The sequence below is a fragment of the Babylonia areolata genome, chromosome 3, assembly GCF_041734735.1.
Source record: "Babylonia areolata isolate BAREFJ2019XMU chromosome 3, ASM4173473v1, whole genome shotgun sequence".
NCBI lineage: Eukaryota > Metazoa > Mollusca > Gastropoda > Neogastropoda > Buccinidae > Babylonia > Babylonia areolata.
Window position 1 is genome coordinate 23,124,132 of NC_134878.1, and position 24,610 is coordinate 23,148,741.

Sequence of the window (24,610 nt, forward strand, 5' to 3'; positions counted from 1 at the left end):
AGCAGCTGCTTGATCTCAGTGCAGTTTTCATCAAACCAGTCTTTGTGCTTCCTGGCAGAAGGCCCCAGGCACTCCATGGCAGTGTTGTACACCGTCTCACGGCTACTACTGCCAGTGTACCCACACCTGTCGCTTCGTCGCTCGCAATTCGCCACAGGGCGTCAACCTCACTCTCTTGTCCAAGACCGTCTGTATCCAGTGGCAAGACGAGGTCAAGACGACTGGAGAGGGAAACGGATGCAGTGGATGACCATGATGTCCTATGTGCCTCATCCTGCCCTCAGCACTCCACAGTGCTCTGCTGCAACCGCCTTCCTCTCCGTTGAATCATGAAGGTTTCTTCCGCAGAGTCCGCAGGATCCAGTCTTCACATGCTTGGGTAGATAATCCCGAACTCACCGAGGGTTTGAGACCCGTCGGCTACCCTCACCTAGTTTAGCTAGCCTGTCAAAGCCGTTGCCCGGGGGTTGGGCGCTGCCGCATGCTAGCAGCTTCTAGGACCCATAAGTGAGAGCTGGGTGCCGGTGGGGACCAATAGAGGACGAACCACTCCCGGAAGAGCGTGACAAGCCCCCCCCTCGAGAGGTACTACCCCTCCCGTGCACCCCCCTAACCCCCACAATATACATAACAGGCACACGAAGCGTAAAAGAATACATAATAAGAGCGTTCACTATTACAAAGTTCAGAAAATCAGTGATTAGGGACAATTGGATCGGAATAAAATGTGGGATGTGAAAGAGTATGAAAGGAGCACTATGCGAAGGAATATTTGGGTCGGCAAAGGGTAATACTCTGGTAGGAACCAAAAAGGGTGTGAATTGGAAGGTGAACAAGAAAGGACAGGAAATATCTGAAAACCAAATCAACAGGTGAAGGAACAGACTGGAATAGTTCAAACTAATAACGGTAACAGAACTGATCTTTTTCCCTTATTGCGCAGCTGGATGCACAAGCCAATATCAGGACTAATAAAATCTCAAAACCTAAAACCCATGCGCAGTTTTAAGTTCAGCAACTATTCCTGTTCCTTTTAGTCCACCCTACCGCACAGGGCCATATCAACACAAATGTCCACACACACACACACACACACACACACACACACACACAGAGAAATAAAATAATAAAATAAATAAATAAATAAATAAAAACCACACACCTACAAAACACAGTTCATGACAATATCTTAACCTTTTAGCACCTTAAGGCAAATAAGATTAGGCCATGCTGAGGACATCAGCCATTCCGCTTAATTCACCATAGGAAGTGGTGTGCCCATCCCCTTCTTATAGCAACCTGCTGCAGAAAAAAAAGAACTGGGAAAATTAAAGAAGAGCATCAAGGGAACGTGTGGGACCAACAGTGCCTAAATGTGAATGTGGCAGGGAACTTGGGGTGAGTGAAAAGGAGGGGGGAAATATGAATATATATATATATATATATGTGTGTGTGTGTGTGTGTGTGTGTGTGTGTGTGTGTGTGTGTGTGTGTGTGTGTGTGTGTAATTATATATATAAGTGCGAAAACAAAATTGTTGGAACAGAAAGATGTAGATGTGGGAAGACTTGGATAGATGGAGTTGAACAGTATTGCAGTTGAAAAGAAAGGGTAGGGTCTGATGGGAAAGGGAAAGAAAATGTAGGGGTGAATGGTTGAAAATAGTGCCAGGAAAGGGGAGAGTTGGAAAGATGAGAAATGAATTTGGAGTGAATGAGAAACTGGGGTGGTGGTGTGTTAGTTTGAAGTTGTCTGGAACAGAATGGCAAAGACAGGCAATCACAGGACGTGGAAAATAAAGGACAAGAGGCAGGCGTGAAACTTTGTGAACGGTAAAGATCTGAAGTGCATCAGAATCTGTAGAGGCGTGAAGGGAAGGGTGGGTGTGAATCAAGTGGAAGCGTAATGCTGAAGGGTGGAATGGGAAAGGAAGTAATGGGGTGAGGATATTTCTTTGATCTAATAAACAGAACATGAAATAAATTTACACAGAAAATAGGTTTGGCTTGGATAAGGCAGGTGAGTTATTTTATAAGACCGGGTAGGACGTGGGACAATAGAAACAGAGAAGGAAAAGGGAGGAAGAGTATGAATGGGGTGTGAATGACTGACAATAGTAAATTGGGTGAAATGTTGGAATGGATCTGGAAATGTGGAGATTTGATGATGCTCAGAGAGAAATCAAATCAAATCAAGGTGCTTATAGCCTCGCTCAGAGAGAGAGAGAGAGAGAAGGGGATACAGGGAAGATTGGCATATAAACTGGTGACAATAGTCTTGTTTCCTTGGATGCTGAATAGGAATGAAGACAAGCAAGTGGAAATGGAACGCAAAGAAATGAGAAAGGTTCATCATTGTCACCATTTTTTGTGTTCCTTGTGGCAGTCTTCAGGGAGGAAGGTGGCAGAATGGTTAACACGCTCATCTCCCAATACAGAGCCCGTGGGGGTCTGGGTTCGAATTCCGCTCTCGCCTCTTCTCCCAAGTTTGACTGGAAAATTAAACGGGGTCTGGTTATTCGAACGAAACGATAAAACGAGGTCCCGTGTGCAGCACGCGCTTGGCGCTCTGAAAAAGAACCCATGGCAACAAAGGCGTTGTCCTCTGGTACATTCTGTAGAACAAATCATGCATGCACGCATGGCCCGTGTTGGGTTATGCTGCTTGTCAGGCATCTGCCTAGCAGATGTATAGTGTATATGGTTTTGTCCGAACGCAGTGAATCCGCCTTGAGAAACAAACTGAAACTTACGGTCCAGTCGAAAACAAATCACAAATGGGGGCTTGAAACTAAGTCATTATCCCGTAGGACCTGAGGGGGGAAAATGGGGCGGGGGGTGGGGTGGTGGTGGTGGTTGGGGAATTAGGTACAAGTTCAGTCATATTCATGCTCTAGCATTGACAATTCCGACAATGTTTTGATATTGGATTTTTTTTTTTTAAAGGAGCCTGAACACGTACATAATCATACAAAATGCAACAAGGATACAAAACCAGAACATGCAAGCGGGCATCTTAAACGTTTTAAATAACAAACACAAGCACACACACACAAGCACACACACGCACACACACACACACACACACACACACACACACACACACACACACACACACACACACGTATAACATAGCAACAGTGTTCAGTTTGTCCAGAAAAAGGAAAATATGAAAGGAACGTATGACAGAACAGGAAAAGGCCAGAAACAAAGTGATAGAAGGCATTTGAAATTGTTGGTAATAGTCCATCCAACCGCACAGGGCCAAATCAGGACTGCCCAAATAGAAAAAAAATCAACCACGTTAAATTCAAAACAGTCACGTTAAAGAAAAAATATATATATATATATATATATATATATATATATATAAAGGAAAGTTGAAAAACAGAGTTCATGACATTACCTCTTAACTATTAAGCTCCTTAAGGCAAAATACTAGGCTCTGCTGAGGACATCAGTCCTTCCACTTAATTTACCATCCCCAGATTTATATTTTTTTTTAAATCGAAAAAAACGGTTTGAAATACTAAGTCTTCAAAGCCAAACAAAAGATACATTGAGAAAGGTCATACATGCAAATATCATTGCAGAATTGGCAGCTAGTACCCATCCCAGTGTTTACAATCTCACAACCTAATTGCCTGGGCAAACCAGCACGGACTGAAAATCATCACGCGGAAAAGAAAAAAAATGTCAAGGCTTGCTGAAAAAAAAAGAGGGGGGGGGGGATGACCTGGAAAGGCAGAAAAAGCAGACGGTGAAGGAAGAAAAAATAGTAGAAAACAGCAAATGAAAGGGAAATTTCTAGCTATGAATTTCCAGAAAGTGGGGATGCTTATAATGAAAGACCCCCTGCATCCCTCGGGAAGCATTGCTATAGGAAAGGAAATATTTATCACATAACTTCCACAAGGAAGTGATAACATATACATCTGAAAGAAACTCCTTCACTCCACCGCCTCCAGCGTCCCCAATTGGGGCACGGGAAAGATTAAGTTTGGGAAGCAAAGTAAGGAAATTGTCACATTACATAACACTCCTCACATTCAGAACATTGACAAACATGGACCTGAAGTACTGTTACATAACAAATGTTATGTCGTTTGGACAAAGGTACTTTGTAAAACAAACATTCAGTTCTGTTGAATTTTGTGTAAAACATCATACAGCTCCTTGCAGAGCTGGTATTCAATAAAATAAATTGGGAAAAGGTTTATTGGTTCTAAGGTGGTGATAAATGGGGTGCTTTATTTATCGAAATTTATGAGAGAAGATTGTATATATTATATCATTATATCATATATATATATATATATATATATATATATATATATATATATATGTATATATATGTGTGTGTGTGTGTGTGTGTGTGTGTGTGTGTATGAGAGAGAGAGAGAGACTGGAATAATATAACAAAACATGAATTGTACCACTATGCTTCACTCCGTTGTTAAACGACACACGGCACGTTTTATTCTCTTATTGAAAATAGCATAACACTAAAAAGCTGTGCAAGGTGGGTTGAAAAGCTTAATGCTGAGACTTTCTGTACAGTGACTTTTTGTTGCTTTTGTTTTTAATCCAATGAATCACCATCTTTGTCGTGTTTGTCATATGGAATAATGAAAAGGAGGGGCACGATTCTTAAATGGACAAGAGAATTGCTGGAGAAAAAAACTGAAGAGAGGAGGGGCTAGATGTGGCAACAGCAATTCAATTTGATTTGAGACGGCCGATTAAAAAAGGGGGAAAAGGTGGAGTTAGTGAGATGGTTTTCATAAAAGAAAATTTGCATCTTCTACTGATTTCGTAATAAATACAAGAAATTGAAAATATTTGCTTCTTTTTGACTCAAGAGATCTCTCATACTTTCTGAACGGTATCTGTGCTCACAGAAGAAAAGGTCAGCATCAGCGCGGCAGCGGTAAGTCACATGTACTGTACCGCGCTAAACGCTCTCTGGCGATCTACAGTCCGCACTTGCATAATTAACCTTCCTCACATGCATTCGCCTCGCGACTCTTTGTAAGGCGCTCGCTTACGGCCAGAAGTGTGAATAATAATTATCAAAAATCAAAATCTAATCATGTTCCCACGCCCCTGCAGTGGTAAACTTTATGTCAGTGTGATTAGTATGATTTATTCTATTTTATCGTAAAAAGAACGGATTTGTTGCACACATTTGGACCATTTTTGTATCAGCCCCAGACCATAGCCCCAGTAGATCCTGGGAGCTGTTGTGAGGCCTCTCCCTGAGTGTTAGAGCAGGCTGTTGTGAAGAATCTCCCAGACTGTTAAAGAGGCAATTGTGAAGACCATTTCATGTCCAGACATCATTATGAGGTATTGAGGCGATGATAGTAGTTGCCCTGGCAGTCCGTCTGGGAGTTTTGGGACATCGTGTTTCTGTCACTTGTGTGCTGGGGAGGCAGTGGGGTGGGAGGTGGGGGGCAGAAGTGTGTGTGTGAGAGAGAGAGAGAGAGAGAGAGAGAGAGAGAGAGAGAGAGAGAGAGAGAGAGAGAATTGCAGGCCTCATTTTGAGGTGTTGTTTCATAGCTTAAATGCTCATGGCACCTCTACCCTGACAACAAGCATTGTGATCCCCTCCCCTGCTTCAAAGCCTGGAGCTAAGCTGCCCCATCAATCTTCGTGCAGGGAGTTCCTTGCAAACACTTATTCTGCTCGATGAAGCGGAACAAAGTGATTTGCCCCCGCCCCCATCCCAACCTTTCAACGGTAGTTGGAGGATTTCAACAACTTGCTGACACGTTGTCAAAGGTGTCTGTTTGTGAGAGAGAGAGAGAGAGAGAGAGAGAACTTGCCGAGGGGTGACGGAGGGTCTTGTCAAAGGCAGTTGCCAAAGAAGTGAGGTTGGGAGGGTGGGGGTAGGGGCAGTTAAGTGACACGAGCGTCATCGTCAGTCTGATTTGATGATGGTAGATGCCGCGACGGTCAGTCTGTGAGTTTGCGATGTGTTTCTGTCGTGTCTTTGTGGGCTATATCCACAGTTCTCCCCTTCCACCACTTTGTGTGCCTAGCAGAGTGAACGTCCACGCCTTGTTGTGAACACTTCTCATTCCGCCTTTAGGGGAACAGTTGTGGATTTGCCTCTTTGTGGGGGTAAGGGGATGGATGGGGGATGTTTGGAACAAAGAAACAGGCGAAAGAAAGTTCTACCTGAAGCCGGGAAGTGCTGGTGGGTGTTTTGAGGGGAACTTGCCAGGGAAGGGTGGCGGCAATGACAGTCACACGAGCGTGACTCCGTCGGCTTCTTAAGGCGAAGATGGCAGTTGTTGCGACAGTATGATATTCTCCTCCTGAGGAATGTTTTCAAAAGAATTAAAGACAGCAAAGAAAGTGACCTTACAATTTTCGAAAATTAAATTCTGTGTGCGCATGTTTTTGTTGTTGTGTTGTTTTTGTTTGTTTATCTGTTTGTTTGTTAGTGGGTTTTTTTCACCTTTTAATCTTCTTAGAACTTAATTATTGACCAGAATGATCTGGGGTTATTGAAATAATCTTTTATATGTAATGCACCAACAGAGTCGGCACACTTGTATTTATTTTCATTAGGCAAATGCCAAAAGTATAAGCAACCCTAACTCGCAGACGACTATTCTTGAACAAGTTATCAGACACAATTGAATAATCTATCACACTGCAACCATGAGCAGACATAAAGTAAATTCACCGTTCTCATTATCATTATTATAACAACCATTCATAATAACCAGCTGAAAAAAACAACAATAGATCGAGATTTTCCAAAGTTTTAATTATTTTTTTTTAAATCATCTTCAGAACAACATTTCCATCCTAATCACCCCCCCTCCCCCGCACCCCCTCCATCCCCTCCTCCCTGCACCAACACCACCCCCCTCCCCCACGCCCAGCCCCCCCCCTCCCCTCCACATCAGCTCTCTCTTTCTCTCTCAATGATATCTGTCACCACCCTCAATGTAGTCCAGGACAGATACAAAAATGGTCAAAATGTCTGCAACAAAACCGTTCTTTTCACGATAAAATAGAATAAATCATACTGATCACGCTGATATAAACTTGACCGCTGTAGGTGGGCGGGAACATGATTAGATTTTAGTTTTTAATAATTATTTGTCACCCTTCTGGCCATGAGAGAGCGCCTTACAAAGATCCGCAAGGCAAGAGCAAGCCAGAGTTACGCAAGCGCGGTTTCACATGTTATTAGGATTGCAATTCATTAGAGAAATGTCTGCAACAATTTTGTGAGAATATGTTTGTTCTTGTCTTAAATGTGTTGAAAATTATTAAAAACATCCAAAATTTCGGCGCCATTTTGTGACATGGCAATGTGTCTGAACATGAAGTGGTCAGAAACAAATAAGTACAAACCTGATTAAAATCCAGTACATACAGACCTGATCTATATTCATTCGTTGCGATAATAAATCATTGATTATCAGTAGAAATGGTACATAAAGTTTGAAATATTACGCAAAACAACAACAAAAAAACAAAAAACAAACAAAAAAACAAAACAAAACAAAAAAAATCCGCGTTACAGACGTAAACAACCCGTTCCTCTTGACGTATTTTTATTCATTCAAAGGCAAGCACATTCATGAATACACTACACGTTCTTTACTTGCAACAGGTGGTCAACACATCTATCTTCTGCAGCACATACACTCATTTTCTGAAGAAAAAAAAAAAGTATTCAACTATTTAAATGCAATCGGCGCCGTATATTAATTTTCAGTTCTGCTTTTCTGTGTTACTTCTGTGTATGTAAACGACCCAATCAAAATATACATGTAAACAAAATTAGAACTGTTTCCATATAAATCATGCGGATTCATCGTGGGAAAGCATAAATCGGTTTGACAAACACCCTTCAATCGTGTGTGTTTGAACACATATTCAGAGAATGTGTTGTTTCCGACAGCGTGTGAGATGTACATATGTTACACGGAAATCTCCGATATGTTCATTCGCACCCCGTGGTTGCTATATTTAAAATTAAAATTAAAAAAAAAAACAAAAAAAAACAAAAACGTTGTATGTTAATTTCGTCGTTGTTATGGTTTGTTTGTACATTTATCTCTGATCCGATTAAGTTTAGACACAATCACTGTTTCTGACACATGGCGAGATGCGGTAATATACGGATACTGGCGTAAGATTTCGAACCAAGTCAACGCATGTAGTTTAGTAAGACTGTTTTCAGTTGAAGACTTGTTGCATCAAAAGTTCCAAACAACAAAGTTCAAAGTAGAAAATCACCCCCTTAAATTACCTTGATTTTGGCTTTTGCTGTCTGGTGAAGTTTTATCACGAAATGATGTAGTTTATCAGTTCACAAGACAGACGAAGTGTGGAACGAACAAAATTGTTGTATCCGAAAAATGTCAGTCCCTACACGCTTATTGTTTTGCAAAATTTGATTAGAACAGCCACATTTTACATCACACAGGTTCTGAAAAACCAAAGTATACATTGACTGTGAATGAATTTCTTAAAATTAATTAAGTTTGAAGCATTTCACGTTTAGTAGTGCTTGAGATGAAGTCAAGTGTCACATTCGGACACGGAACACATGTTCTTTGGTTCTGCTTTACACAGATAATAAAATTCCTTATTTTTAGTTGTTGTTTGTTGTTGTTATTGTTGTTGTTGTTTGTTGTTGTTGTTGTTTTTCAGAGTCTTACTTTTATTACATTTTGTTTTTCTGCAGTCCTACATATTTGTTCACTGTGAGGATAACGCTAATCAGTTTTGTTGATTGACCGAATAGAAAGATACAAAGAATCCGGATTTTTGATCACAGTTCTTCAGATAAAGAGGAAAACTCTTGTCAAGTGATATAAATAATACAATTCCCATTTCATAATAAGATGAACGGTAGTACTTTAAACAGTTAAACACTGGGGAGAATTGATGTGAAAATGGAGTGCCTGCAGTGTTTCTGATAAATAAAATCATCCAGGGTGGGGGAGTTAGTTTAGGTATTTTGGGTTCCATGTTACATATGTCATAAGGTTTTAGGTAATCATTAATAAAATACATAATTTTGCACAGACTTTGTTTGAATGCACTGCACTGGCTAAGGATCGCGTGATAGATTCATTACTATCATTATCAGTTATAAATCCAGTAATTCAAACATCTGCGTTGGGAAAGTTAGTTTAGGTAACTTGGATTCAATGTTACACGTGTTACAACAAAGTTTTACATAATCATTAATAAAATCTATGATCCATTGTTATCATTATCATTATTATTTATATCCCACGCGAAATCGACGTCTACTGCACCAGGGTTCGTGAGTCACATTTGCAAATACCGCTTCATTTCCAAAGAAAAATATGTATTTCATACCGTTCTTTTCACATCAAGACATGATGTTCAATTTTGCCATCATCTGCCCTCTATACTTTCCCAATTTATATTCTGGACAGAGCGCCGATAATGTTCATTGAAACCGAACCGGGTTAACACATATTTAGGTATTTATATTCTACACGTTAATAAGCGGAGCATGGAGTATATCCGGTCCAAGTTGTGCATTGCGCAAAATATCAACAAAATTGTACTTACGAACTAAATGATCCCGTGCTGCCTTCGTAAATTCACCTTTGCAGTCGGTATAATACCGATTTCATTCTTTATGATATGTCAGTCATGAATGGTAGGAAACTGGAAAACATTCATAAAAGCGGATTTGCGTCTTCTACCACTTTAGTATAAAATACATGAAATTGAAAATGTTTGTTTCCTTTTGACTCCAAAGAGCTCTGTTCCCAGCTTACTGTTCACAATCAGTTGTCTGCCGCAGTGAACTACTCACAGATCAGCATCAGCGCGGCAGCAGTCAGTCACATGTACTGTACCGCGCTGAACGCTCAGTTTCCGCTGGCGACCCCTTACACCGCGCTTGCGTAACCTTCGCCTGTGCTTGCCTTGCGACTCTTTGTAAGGCGCTCTCACACAGGCAGAAGTAATAAAAATATTCGATTCTGGACATTAAAAATCAAAATCTACCTATGTTCCCGCCCCCCTATAGTGGTCAACTTTATATCAGTGTGATCAGTATGATTTATTCTATTTTATCGTAAAAAGAACGGGTTTGTTGCACACATTTTGACTATTTTTGTATCTGTCCTGGACTAAACTTGTGACAAACCGTATCCGCCCGCCGGCTACTGTCTCTCACGTGACCCGAACTACCCAAAATTCTCAACACCAGACCGCCTGCTTAGAACTAGGTGATGGGCTTGTTCAGTCAGTTCTCGGACTTCATGCTGTAAAGAGTGTTTATCGTCACCGTGTACTGGACCTTCCTTTGTGAGAGCTGAGCACTGACCTATAAACATGTAAATACGATCTCAGTGGAGCTGAGAGGGCCAGAAGAGCGGTGCACTGAGTTAACTGACTGATTTTCATGACTGAGATCTCCGGCCGGCCGGCTTCTCAGAGGCCCACGGTAAGGTTTATTTCGTATTGTCTCATTCAGTATGCTTTGTCAAGTTATTTTTTATCGGTTTGTGTGTGTCACTGTGTGTGTGTGTGTGTGTGTGTGCGCGCGCGCGCGCGCGCGCGCTGCTCAGTGTTATTCAGTCCTCGTTCTCAGTTTTATTACCCGGCCCCATTAGAGTCTTTCCCGGCGAGTTTAGTTCAATCATTCAGTGTTCTTTCTTCCGCTTTGTCAGTCGTGTTTGGCTCTTCAGTTTCCGAGTTTTGATTTAATCTTGTTACCCCTACTAGTACCTCAGTGGCAGTACAACTGAGTAGTATAGTTGTGTTTTTCCTTCTGTCTTTCCTTTACTAGTTAATTTCTCAGTCTATCTTTTCAATCCAGTTTTCTTCAGCCTCAGTATTTCAATTCACACACTCGCCAGTCTTAATTCGAAGTCCTGTTTGCCCAATTCTGTCTCAGTCGTTTTCCTTCTTACCCGATTTCCTTTCTTGTTCTCTTCAGTTCTCCTTCTTTCATTTTTTTCTTCGTTAAAAAACTCTGTAAATAAGGGGGGTGGGGGGTGGGGGGTGGGACTGCCACGTGTTGTGAACGGCTGGGAATGAAGCGGAACTTTCTCTGGACTCTTTTTGTTTGACTCGCGTGCACTGTCATGAACTTGCCGGGGATCTGCACGTGGGGAGAAATGTAGGCCGATATAGCTGAATCATCATGTTTGAACACTGGTCGGCGGTTGCCGTGTGCACACACTGGGTATAAAATGTACGGCGGCTGCAGTCATGATTGTCGAATGTGGGTTGTAGGCACATGTGTCTGCATCAGTTTTTATTTAATTTATCATTACTAGTAGTATTACTGACAGTATAGTATTACCATTATTTTCTCCTTTTTTTTTTCTTTTTTTTTTTTTTGACCGAGGAAGACTTACGTCAAGTGGGTATAAGTGGTGTGTCAAGTTTGGTCTCCATTTCAGACTGTATAATATCACGATTTAGTTTTTGTCTGTCTGCCTTTGTCTTTCCGTCCACTTTGTCCAGCCCGGCGTTTTCTCTTTCTTTCAGTCTTTTCGATTTCGTGTGTTTAGGCAAACGCTGTACAAAATCAGCCGGACGAAGCGAACGAACAAACGAGAACTAGTTTGTACAATCCAAACAATGACATGTGCGTTTCCGCGAACGGCCTTCGGAGAGACTGTCCCAAGTCATATGCACACAAAAGGATACATATTCATACGCACATGCAATTTTCTTTCTCTCTCGATAAAACTATACTTTGGGGATTGCATAGTAGATTTTTTTAAACAACATTTTGTATACTTAGAATTTTTTTTCTCAACAAACTGAGAAAATATTTTTAATGAGAATTTAGGAACTATATTTGATGTCGGATTGCTCCACGAATATCATTAGGTCTTCCTCCATTGCGACCAGCACGTTTCAGTCGAAACTGTTATTGATTTGGCAAAACTACCTTTTTAGAAGAGGTAAGAGACTACTGATTGCTGTTATTCATAACTTTGTACATCATAGACAAAGTTGCGTTTGTGATTTTCTAGAAAATGATTACATGATTTGCTATGTTGCTCATTAAGTTAGTGGGTATGCCTACGTGACCCCAGTCACCGGCAATGTTGTCGAAAATTTTTTTTTTTTAAGTTCTGATATTTCTGGTATGCAAGTTGTAATGGCATAAACATTGCTGTGCAGCATGTGAAATTACGTCTCAGGTTTGTGTATTTTTCATTGTATGCTTTTCTTGTTTTGCATTATATGCGAATAACCATGTTATATTTTGATGGTAGTTCGCGTCGCTGGTTTCGACGCCATTTTGGTTTTGCAGCCATCTTGACTTTGGAAAATCGATTGATATACAGAATCAGAGAACAGAACCTGATGAAAGACAGATTGATGCTTGTCTCTTTCTTAAGCTGTTCAATTCTGGGATGTATTTGTATGTTTTCTATATCGATTCTGTTTAATAAGTTCAATGCGAGACTGCCATATAATCGATCCTTCGTCCAAAGGACCCATATTTTTCCTCGATCCAAAAAAAAAGCCAAAGTATTACTTCCCTTGTTTTGTTTGTCAACATGGCGAGTCGGGCATCACATTAGGTTCCTGTAAACTCTGTTATTTAAACGTAATTTTAGATAGAAAAATTCCTTTATCTCCCATTATTCCTTTTTGTAGCTCTGTTAGTATTAGTGAATTCATATTTGCGGTAGTATTGTATTTGATAGCATGCACTGTGTGTTTTGTAGTTGTGATAGTAGACTGGCAGGTCATCTGCCTTGGCCTCTCGGCCTTTTTTTTTTTATGTCCACATCAAATCTTCATCTTTTATTTTATTTATTTATTTTCTTCTTTTGTTTGTTGTTGCAAGTATGCTTCTGCAAGAAACTTTGTTTTCATTCTTCATAATCAAAATTTTTTTCTTTTAATATGGTATTAGTGTCAAGGAGATTTTTGAACATGTTGGTATTTTGTGCAAGTTTAACTTCGGTTGGTAGTGCAATTCTTGCAATTGGTGCAGTTCGGTTAGCCAATCAATTTTTTTTTCTAAGGTTGGTGGTGGTGCAGCGTTCTAAATAATTTTTCTGAGTTCCTTATACTATCATAATCCGACATTCTAAAGATATGTCTTGCATTTACATTATGTTATTCAGTATCTTAAAAGTTTCGATTAAGTCTCCTCTTAATCTTCTACCTTTTAGTGAGTATAGATTTTAACTCATATTCTTGCATTCTTTTAATTATTTAGTTGCCTTCTTTGGACCCTTTCTATTGCTATTGAGTGTCTGTTAAGATATGGGTGCTACACAATATTACCATATTCTACATGTGATCAAACTAATGCTTCGTATAGTTTGAGAAATACATCTTTATCTCTGTGTGTGTCTTTTCTTTTTTTTCTTTTTTTTAATCATTCTTTTCCCCCCTTGTATCATGTCACCATGCATATGACTGTATGTAGTATTGGGTTGTGTAGACCCTGTTCAGGGTGGGGATTGGATGTAAAAAAAAGCACATCAGTCCATATCTAATAATTTATCATCGAAAATAAAGAATTTTGCCTTGTCTCCGCCCTTCCACATATTCATCGTTGTGGCTTTTCTTTTTCCAGTGCTTGAGTCAGTGTAAGTGTGAAAGGGACAATTTTTTTTTTTTTACATATTTCCATTAAAAAAAAAAAAAAGTTTAAAATGAGTTTGCTTTTTTTTTGTTCTTAATTTAATTTGATTGGTTAAAAACACTTAAAACTGCAATTGTGCTTATATTTGTGGTGTAGAGAATGGACTTTTCTGAATGCTTTTACACTTAAAACCGCAATTGTGCTTATATTTGTGGTGTAGAGAATGGACTTTTCTGAATGCTTTTACACCACCTTGAAGCTAAAATTAAAATTAGTTATGCAGAGATTTCACAGTCAAGTTCATGAGATGATATTGGCAAAAATTGACTGATGATTGAAAGACATCAGCTGATGACCTACACAAATTGTTGCCATAGTGCTGATAGGGTGTCCAGTGATGTACTGCATCTATTCTGATTTTTCCTTTATCACAGTTTGTTTCATTGAATATAAAGTGATAAACAGACTGAATGATTAGCTTGATGCATCTGGGTTATGATACTACTAAATAAATGAGCATACATCATGTAGGAGACCCCTTTCTTCTTGATATATGATAGTCAGTTGTGTCCGACTGTGACCATCAGAACAGCAGAAGAGGCAACTGCTGTTCCGACTATTTGGGCTAGAATTTGATTTTAGTGGAGAGTGTCTTGCCCAAGTACATCCCCACTCTCTCGGCCAAGAGGGTTTTAGGATAGTCGGCATTGGGATGGTTCCCAAAGGCCAACTAGCCCACGAGGCTGCAGCACTAAGAGCCAGTGCAATTTTGCCTCCTAGTTTGAGTCACAGTCCTTCACAAAAGACTAAGCTGTAAATGGTTTCCCATTGACTGGAGAAACCATTGATAATACAGCTCTCACTTTGCTGTTGGCCCAAATGTAAACTTATGTCAGTCTGTGATAATGATTAGCTAAATGGAGCTTGTGGAACGTGTGTAGAAAGGGATTTGTCTCAAAAGCAGTAGTGGTGTTAGAAGATTAGGCAGAGATATTGGCCCCAGTCAGCAGACATTTATGACTTTGCAGGCTGTCCAACATATCTGGATAAGAAAAATGACCGAGATGAATCTCTCTTTGTTTGTTGATTCATTAGAACATGAAGGTGATGACAAGTCAGTGGCAAAACTGAGAGCTCAACATTCAAGTTATTTCAACGCTGTTCAGTCATTGACAGATTGTGTTGAAGCAGATAGCTAATTTTTGGTGTGGCAATGATTGGCAGTGGGGGCAGTGTATACACAGTATTAGTAAAACAGGAAGGAGGGAATGGTATATGAATATATAATATTTTTTTTTTTTTTCTCTCTTATTATTTATAACTAGAGAGTGTGAGTAAAAACAAAGTATAGATACTCCAGTAAAAACCAGCTTGGATAGATGGAACATTATGTATTGCTAAAGAAATACACCCAACTACTCATTTGATATTTTTGACAGTTTATGATTGATAGTACATACATATCTGATATTTATATTATATTTAATTAACCAGTTGAGTGCTTTAAAAAAAAAATTTGAAAAAGCAGCTCTCCCCTTACCAGGGAATTTTGAGGGTTAGTGAATTTTTCTAAAGAATTTTAGCACAAAAACTATGAGATACAGAACAAAAGTAAATATTTTTGTAAAGGAAAATGAATGTGGATTCTAAATCTGAGGTTCCCCTCTCCCCCCTCCAATTATTTTGAATCTAGATAACTATTGACTAATTGAGGTATTTCAAAGTGAAGATAATAAATGAATAATTTACATGCATTGAAAAATATTTCAACCTCTACCTTGAAAGAAAACAAAGGACAGCAGGAAATGCTCCATGACCATGTCCTCTGACCTACCTAATGTCTTTCACCACTCCTCTGTCTCTCCTCCCCCTCTTCTCAAATTACATGAAAGTACTGCGCCTTCGCTGTCAGTCATGGTCACTTGCTTAGAAATGATGTTTGATTGGATAGATGGACTTTGAAATTTGAATATTTTTTTTTTATTATCCAGCCATTCAAGTAATTTATTTTCCAGTTCCACAATTATTTTATACCAAAAGTTATTGACAGTAATGACAAATGTATTTATTTGTTTGATTTACACAGGTTTTCTGTCAAGAACAGCTGCAGTGAAGAGTACTAATAAGCAGAGAAGTTTTGCATCTGCAAAATGGAGAGTTCAAGTGGGGGGACTCAGATCCCCAAAATAATGGTGTTTCGCCCTACGATGGATGAATTCAAGGACTTCAATCGGTACATACGATATATAGAGTCACAGGGTGCCCACAAGGCTGGACTGGCAAAGGTAATTCTATTTTGTTTCTGTGACTGATTGAATGAAGTAATGTTCCTTGTGTATATTTTACATCATTACAGATTAGATAAAGTAAAATGATAAAATGCTTTTTTTGTTGTGTGAAATGAATGATTTTTCAGGAGAGTGAAATTCAGTCACATTTTGTCTGTTGAGGTATGTGATTATACATATGATAATAAGTCACTTGATATAGACTCCAGAAAAATGTCAATAATGAACAGATGAATATACTTGCCAAGTTATCTGCTGGTGATGTATCAGACATTTTTATGATTTTATAAAAAGTGGGTTTAATTCTGTATTTTTTGGTCTTATTTGAATCAGTGTATCCTCCTTCAGCCTCCACCACCACCTCTTCTTCCACCACCCAGAGTCACTGTGTGGAGAGTTGGTCTAGTGATAACATGTGGTGCCTAAGAAGTTGAGAATCATGAGATGAGTACATTGGTTGGAGTCCCACATGAGCCAGTATTTTCGCCTTCTCCACTAGACATTGAGTGGTGGTCTAAATGCTAGTTATTCAAATGAGATGATAAAGATCCCGTGTGCAGCATGCACTTTGAGCATGTAGAAGAACCCATATCAACAAAAGAGTTGTTCCCTGCAAAATTCTATAGAAAAACCCTTGCAGCCCTCAATTTTTTGACTCACTTGTGTAAACAGAATGAGTCGATGTTATAACCTAGTGTTCGGTTGTCTGTGTATGTGGTAAACTTTAACATTGCCATTTCTTTGGAAATACTTTGTCTGCCAAAACCAAATTTGGCTTAAGCATAGTATGAAAAAAAATCCTTACAGTCATACCAGTAACAGGTGGTAAGTCTCCCCATTTAAGTCATTTCTAAATCAATAACGGTTTATTTCATTGAGCTTCGTTCCAAAATCCGAAAATTCTATGAAAAAAAACCGTTTCCTACTGAGTTCCTAAAAGGTAGGTTGTGTTTGAAGACGGCATGACCTCGTTTTTCTTATTCAAAATTAAAAGGAAAGAAAGACTAATTTTGGACAGAACACATACAGTGATACTATTACTAACTACACCATCGATGTGTTTACTGCATATAAGTATTCTAAAGTGCACACTGAATTAACGGGAATGAACATAAAAGAAAAATTGAATCAATCATTTCTTTCAGCCCGTTGTAGACTGCCATGGTTCGTGCAGATCTGGAGATCTGCCATGTTTTGCTAGTGCTTGAAGCGATGACGTCTCCTTTACCGCCGAAATAAAATAATAATCGATATATGATAGAGCACACAAAACACATGATTTAAACAGTGTTATTACGTATATATATATATATATATATAACATCTTATTTATCGTACAAAGAAGAAAATGTCAACATTGTTGTAAGTATTAGATGTAGTTGAATGACGTCAGATGCGCCGCAGCATTGGGGATTAGTCTGCTTGCTGTGGAACTGAACATGCATGGTTCGATCCCGCTTTTTTTTTCTTTTTCTTTTTTTCTCCCAAGCTTATTTTATGTATCATATTTAATACAGAGCTCTTTTCAACGATTTTTTTAATCTCTTTTTTTTTTCTCCTCATGATTTCTTTACTGGATAAAGCGCAAAGGACAAGCGAGTATTGAACTTGAAGGCTTTGCGTCTTGTCTGTTGCTATTTTCAGTGTCATTTTGTAAGATAATCATATTTTTCTCAATCTCTTGTAATAATTTGGTTTTTATCCCTGCTCCTTCGGTTATTCTGCTTGTATTTTAAAACATTTGGTTTGGTTTGCAGATCATTCCCCCAGCAGAGTGGGTGCCAAGAAAAGCTGGATATGATAACATTGACATACAGATCCCAGCCCCAATTGAGCAAGTGGTACAAGGTTGCCAAGGTCTGTACACACAGTACAACATCCAGCGCAAGAGCATGCACGTCAGTGATTTCAAGAAACTGGCCAGCAGTGAAAAGTGAGAACTTTTGACTTGATTCTCTCTCTCTCTCTCTCTCTCTCTCTCTCTCTCTCTCTCTCTCTCTCTGTGCATGCTTACACAGAAATGAAGAAAAACAGGTGGTATTGACTGTACTGCAGCAACATGCTCTTCAAACAGAAAGAAATCCTATTACCACATGCAAAATGTGTTTTGGTAAAAAGAAAACACACACACACACACACACACACACACACACACACACAAGAAACAGAAACAGACCAAAAAAAACCCAGTGTACTAATTGACTACTTTCACCCAAAAGTGGTAACTTGGAGCTGTTGAATAAATGGTTAATTTTTCAGCTGTTCATTTTAATAGCACAACTTTCATTGAACTTTTTTTTTCAGTGTTATTGTGTGTTTTTTTGTTTTTGTTTTTTTATAATAAGGTATATTTACTTGACTTACCATGCCCCTTGTTACAGTCAATCAGAACTTTTTTTTTTTTTTTTTTTTTTTTTTTTTTTGCAGGTATCAGACACCCAAGCACTTTGATTATGAAGAACTTGAACGGAAATATTGGAAAAATGCCGCATTTGGAAATGCAATTTACGGAGCGGATATTTCTGGCTCTCTCACTGATAGTGAGCAAGATGTCTGGAACATCAACCGTCTGGGAAGCATTCTGGACTATGTGGCTGGCGACTATGGGATCAAGATAGAGGGGGTAAACACCGCCTACCTGTACTTTGGTATGTGGAAGACTACATTTGCATGGCACACAGAGGACATGGATCTATACAGTATCAACTATTTGCACTTTGGTGCTCCCAAGTCCTGGTACACTGTCCCACCTGAACATGGACAGCGTTTGGAAAGACTGGCACAGGGTAGGTACTGTCTTAATGTGCAGCAAATGTGCATTGACAGTCTTGGAGGTGTTGTAAGGTTGAAGATGGATAGGTGCTTAACAATATTCAGTAAATGATAGGCATTTGTCCTTAGGTTTTTGATTAACATTACAAGTGCACTGAACTTAAGTCAGTGCAGTAATCATGCAGACTCGGTAGTTAATGTTTTGTGTTGAACACTCTGAGGGTCATTTGATCATTTTGCCACAAATCAGTAGATGATTTTTTTCTTTATTCCCATTTGTAATTTTGTTTCTTTAGTTTTTTGTCGATCATACTCTGGTGTATAGGTTTATGGCTGACACATTGAAGATCTAAGTCAGTGGTCTGAAAATTAATTGCAGTTGTTTTTGGCAGGGTGGATGGTGTCTTTTTATACTTATGTTTAGAAATATTTTTCTATGAAAAAAATGATAGTGTAAATTGCTAAGGGTAATTTAGGTCAGTCTATATTATTATATACTCTATACTTGGTGTGGAACATTGCTGAACACTTCTGATTTTGAATATTGGTTGCTTTTGTGCAGGTTTCTTCCCAGGAAGTTTTCAGGCATGCCCAGCTTTCTTGAGACATAAAATGACGCTGATATCTCCTCATATATTGAAGAAGTTTTCCATCCCTGTCAACAAGGTAGGTGGATGAATAACATACTAACATTATTCGCTGAGCTTGGGTAACAGTGGAGTTAAGATAACCTGGTTTACGTTTTGAAGCAGGTTTTGTATTTTCTTAGTGCAAGCAATGGTTAACACAAGCAGATTCCTGTTACGCCCTGTAGTTTATGAAATTTATGTTGATGAATCTTCACTGAGATTCCTGTTCGTGTTTCATTTTTTTGCCCGTCTACACTTTTTACCCTGCAACATAAAAGTATAAAGAAAAGGAAGGAAAAAAAGCAATGTTTGTCTTGTCTTTCCCCTTTCATTTCCCTTGAATGTCTGATTAGGACATAGTGGTGCCTGAGGTTTTCTGTGCAGCAGACGTAGTCTTTAACTAAATGACCTGTGGTATATGCCTTCGCCATATTGTAAATTTCCATGCATTACATATATCAGTTTGGAATTGTTTGCGTTATATGTTCTGCTGATTGTTGTCAAATTGCTCTGTCTTAGATCACCCAAGAGGCTGGAGAGATCATGATCACATTCCCTTATGGCTACCATTCGGGTTACAATCATGGTTTCAACTGTGCCGAATCCACCAACTTTGCAACTGAAAGATGGATAGAATATGGAAAACGCTGCCTTCAGGTAGATATGGAATGACATTCAAACATCTCTGTTGACCTAGTTTGCCCTTGTTGAGTAGAAATGCCAGGGCTTTCTACAGTTAGTTTGTTTAGAGAGTCCACAGGACTCCCACTCGGGTAGTTTAGGAAGTCCTCATGTGGTTCTAGGGAGTCTGATCAGTCGCAGGCCAAGAAACCATTTTTTCATCCAGATACACCACACACTGCCTTACAATCAGTTCACACGCACACACACACACACACACACACAATGAATTAGTGAACGAGATAGACACACACGCACACTCTCACTCAAACACTCTCTCCCTGAGAGAGAGAAACATACACACACAGAGAAAAATAGAGATACACATACACACACGAGAGAGAGATACATGCACATATACAAGAGAGAGAGACGCACACAGACACACACACCATTCACACCCTGCTCCCCTCCCCCGACCCCTCACACACACACACACACACAGACAGACATGCACACAGTGAGAGAAAGAATGAGAAGAGTGAACCACTGAAAATGAAAAGCCGTACAAGGATGATTTTTGAAAGTTTGTCAAACCTGTCACAAACGCATTTATTTCCCAGGAGTTGCAGGATGACATGATTGCGAAGTTCACGCAAGTTATGCACTTAATTACATGTGTGTCTTCATTGTACTGCAGCCATTCGAATTCTTTCTCTCATGAACGTTGATAAGTACGGCTTTTCTTTTTCGGCAGTCTGTCCCCTTTTGAAGCTGGCTGATCGATGTCGGCTGATTCAGAATATGTCTTTTTGTCTTGTTTGCATTTTGGAGCGTCAAGCCAGTGGAGGCATTCTGATTTTGAACGGTATCACAGAATATTCGACAAGCCTTGTGAGCATACTGGAAATGGGCAGCAGTTTTCTGTAAAGGGAAATAGACGAAAGTAATGAACTTCGCAGCCATCGCAAGGAATGGGAAGATAAGATGCCAACTGAAAGCTAGTGAAACGAGAAGAAGGGAGTGCTGTTTTTTTATCGTGCTCCTTCATGTTTCGATTGATGTTGATTTTACAGTGCGTCCCGCAGACTCCCTTGTTGAAACTGTAGTACGTCCTCTCTCATTTTAGGAGTAAGGGATGCAGATATGTACGTTAATGGAAGCCCTGAATGCTTAAGTGTGGATAACAACATGTAGAATGTTTTATGTGGAAAGATACTACAGTAAGGTAATGCTAGAGAAAAAAAAATCACTGAGTGATATCATGTTATTTTAAGTGTCATGTTTTCTAAAGTGTGTGGAAGAAGACCAGTGCATTTCATACATGGGGTTGTGTATCCTATTCCTGTTTTTACTTGTATGGCTGTTGGGTTTTTTGGTTTTGTTTTGTTGTTTTTTGTGTTTTTTAAAAATTATGATCCGTAAGTAAGGAAAGCAAGATAATCAAGTTAAAGTTTCACATCATGGTTTTCCTGCCTTGAGAGTAGTACTAATTGGTGTGGCATTTGTGATACTGGCATAATTTTATGTTATTGGAAGGATGGGGGTTCAGTTCATACAGTTTTCATCCAGTTTTGTTCAGGCCTGTCTTCTTTAGTTTGAGAGGTAATATGTTGGATGTTTGATAAATCATTTTGTAAATGATGTGTGATCCACATTTCTTATTGGTGCTTTTTCTTTTTTCTTTTTTTTTTAATCAGTGTGAATGCCGGAAAGACGGTGTGAGAATCAACATGGACTGCTTTGTGAAGCGCTTCCAGCCTGAACGATTTGAAGCCTGGAAAGAAGGCAAAGATATTGCCCCACACCCAGAAGGCCACACAGTCATTCGTCGGCCCTCAAAATCGTAAGTTACTAAATTTCAACCTTAATTACACATACTTAACCGTGACCCAACTAGTGCAGACTCCGGCAGGGGTCTGACATTCCTGCCTGTGCAAACTGCTATCCGCCTATGCGGAGAAAATGAAACTACGGCCGATAACCTCCCGGAAGTAGGTAACCTCCCCTTTGTCCTGCTGGCTAGCGCCCTCTTTCTCCGGCAGCCATTATGACTCCTGTCCTGTGCTCTCCATACGGCTAAGTCTTTTTGTATTTTCCGTCTGTCTGTCGATTCTCTGGCGTTCTTGTTTTTTGTCAACTTTTGTCTCGAACCAGGTCACATATTTATATGGCTCAATTGGGATATCCAGCTAAAATTAAGGCGCGATCGAAATCGATTCGCGGACACTCTGGGCCCTCTATTTCTAGCCCTCTCAACAACGCCAACCCGACGCCTCCCCCACTTCCTTCGCTTACTCCGGCCGACTCCAGACCTGCACCACCTCCTGCACCCTCTCCGGCGACTTCTAGGGGTACGTTACCCCATACTCAGGTCAGTGGTGCCATTGATGCTTTCCTTTTCAATTCGTGAACGAAGTCGACGCGATCCGCGTTTCTCGGCCCTGCCAGTCGGTAGGACACCTGAGTCGATCTCCTCTATCACTTTTCCCATGTCAACAATGGAATGTGCCATAACCCCTTTAATTACACATCCTGGGAATGTGCCATAACCCCTTTGGAAAACAACACCATACACTGGCTTTGGATCCGCACGCTAGACTGGGCCCTATGTGCGATGCGTCCGTGGCGGTGGCCGTGACATTGGCTCACGCACCCCCCACGCGGCATGCCTCTTCCGTCTCGGATCCTATGGCGACCGAGGCGCTTAGGGATGCCCTCCCCAGGGGTAGGGAGGAAGGTGGACCACTAGGGGACACGCTTGCCTGTGCGTGTGCACCCTCCTCTTGTCCGATTTTCTGATCCAAGGGAGACAACTCCTGCTTCGGCACCCTTGCCGGTGACCGCCGCAGTTACTTCCCTTTACCGGCACGGCTCCTCGCCAACAGTGCAGGTGCGTGCTCGGTCCCTTCAAGCTTTGCGGTGATGACCCCATTTGCCACACCGCCGGTTGCTGCTGTTTCCCATCTTCTAATGGCGTCTCAGCAAGCTGCTCAACCAAACAACCAGCAACCCATTGGGAACTTGCTGCAGCAATTATGCACTGGTGCCACACCTAGCACCTGCTCCACCCCTTGCGCACAGAGCAGATGCGTGCACAGCCCATTGAACTTCGGCGGTGCCAGTTTTTTCTGCCCCACTGCATATCTCCACTGTTACCCAGACTAATATCGGCAATTCCATGTCGGAGTGCCTCTTGATAACTCGATTCTGCCACTCGGCAGTACTCGGGCCGATCTTGTCTGGTTACGGCGCCATCATGCCACATGTCCCCACCGTCTCGCGTCCGATGGCGACCGATTCGGGTCGGGACGCCCACGGCACTAAGGGACATTATTATTATCGGTTAAGGTGGCATAGAACCACGGACTCTCGCACACGGCATGACGCTCCTCCCTCTACAGCGAGGAAACATCACACCGGGGTATATGTGCTCTAAAGACACCATCCTTTTTGCCGAATATCGGCGCCAAGGGAGGCAACTCCGCATTTGTAACCGACACAGCACGTCACTCCTGCCCCCCGTGCTGTCTACCAACGATGTTTCTTCGAATTCTCATTGGGTCCTCATGCCCATTCATGGACTTTACACATCTTTGCACAGCAACTACACCTTTCTTGCTGTTTCTCAGGCTATTGGCGACTGAACTTTGGGGTTCCTCATTCCCCACACAGCCCTCTGCAGGCAACCAGTCCTATTACCATTCTCTTCTTGTGATACACAATAACAGGAAATAAATCACAATATTTCCCCTTCTGTCCTTTTGATTTTTATCACAATCAACAATCGCGAAATATATATATATATAATATACATACAAAAGAAACCACAAGAAAAACCACACAAGCCCATATATATGTATGTATATATGTGTGTGTGTATGTATATGTGTGTGTGTGTGTGTATGTAGGTATATATATACACACACATATACATATATATCTATGAGATATCTTGCTACATTTATTCACTTATAGATGTATACTTATCCCTCAGAATACACATGCGTGTGCGCTTATGGGATAGGTTTAGACAACTTTCTTATTAACATGTACAATTATATTTCTATCTCTGTTCATTGACATCTATTCATTGGGATTCCCTACATAGCAATATAGGCACACTTGCATTTGCGGCCTTCTGTCCACAATGCCCTGAACTCTCTGCGCCTACATACTTGCACTTTATTCATATGTGTATGTACATCTCATATTTAGGTGCATACACAGATTCCTTTCCATTACTGATTATGCACACTTACCCATTTACTTGGCTATATCTGTGCACGCTACACGTATGCTTATACAGCCGCTTATTTCTTGTGTTTCGATCCCTTGTCTTTGGCATATTTCTGACATCAATACTTGAGTTGATGGAAGTTTATATTCCCTTTGCACATGTATGTATTCATTTTCATAAATTCATCCCTACCTTGCACTCACAGACAAAACTGCCTCATTCACGCCTGAATGTATGCTCCTTCACATTTTAGTAGTGGCTGGTCCTTAGGGCCCACACAGCCCCTTCCCACCCACAGGGCTAAGAATGCCCTCGCTTAGCGCAAGGAGGGACAAGGCAACCCAACTCATTTGCCTACAACAATCAACCATAGGGCTGGAGATGGAGGGCAGGAGGTTATCGGCCGTAGTTTCATTTTCTCCGCATAGGCGGATAGTAGTTTGCACAGGCAGGAATGTCAGACCCCTGCC

The 24,610-nt window shown here is 40.5% G+C and overlaps 1 protein-coding gene across 6 annotated transcripts in view; it reads left to right on the top strand.

The window, feature by feature from the left end:
* Positions 1 to 24,610, top strand: part of LOC143279853 (lysine-specific demethylase 4A-like) — a 153,054-nt gene that overhangs the window by 100,026 nt on the left and 28,418 nt on the right. For 4 of the 6 annotated variants that reach the window (XM_076584092.1, XM_076584095.1, XM_076584096.1 and 1 more), the window contains exons 1-7: positions 11,855 to 11,941; positions 15,677 to 15,875; positions 17,636 to 17,811; positions 18,306 to 18,664; positions 19,213 to 19,316; positions 19,799 to 19,936; positions 21,601 to 21,746. In XM_076584092.1, the coding sequence (XP_076440207.1) occupies positions 15,741 to 15,875; positions 17,636 to 17,811; positions 18,306 to 18,664; positions 19,213 to 19,316; positions 19,799 to 19,936; positions 21,601 to 21,746 (1,058 nt within the window). In that variant the 5' untranslated portion in view covers positions 11,855 to 11,941; positions 15,677 to 15,740. Of the gene's footprint in view, positions 1 to 10,448; positions 10,468 to 11,854; positions 11,942 to 15,676; positions 15,876 to 17,635; positions 17,812 to 18,305; positions 18,665 to 19,212; positions 19,317 to 19,798; positions 19,937 to 21,600; positions 21,747 to 24,610 lie in introns of those variants that run through there. The other 2 variants (XM_076584094.1, XM_076584093.1) reach the window with 2 other exon arrangements.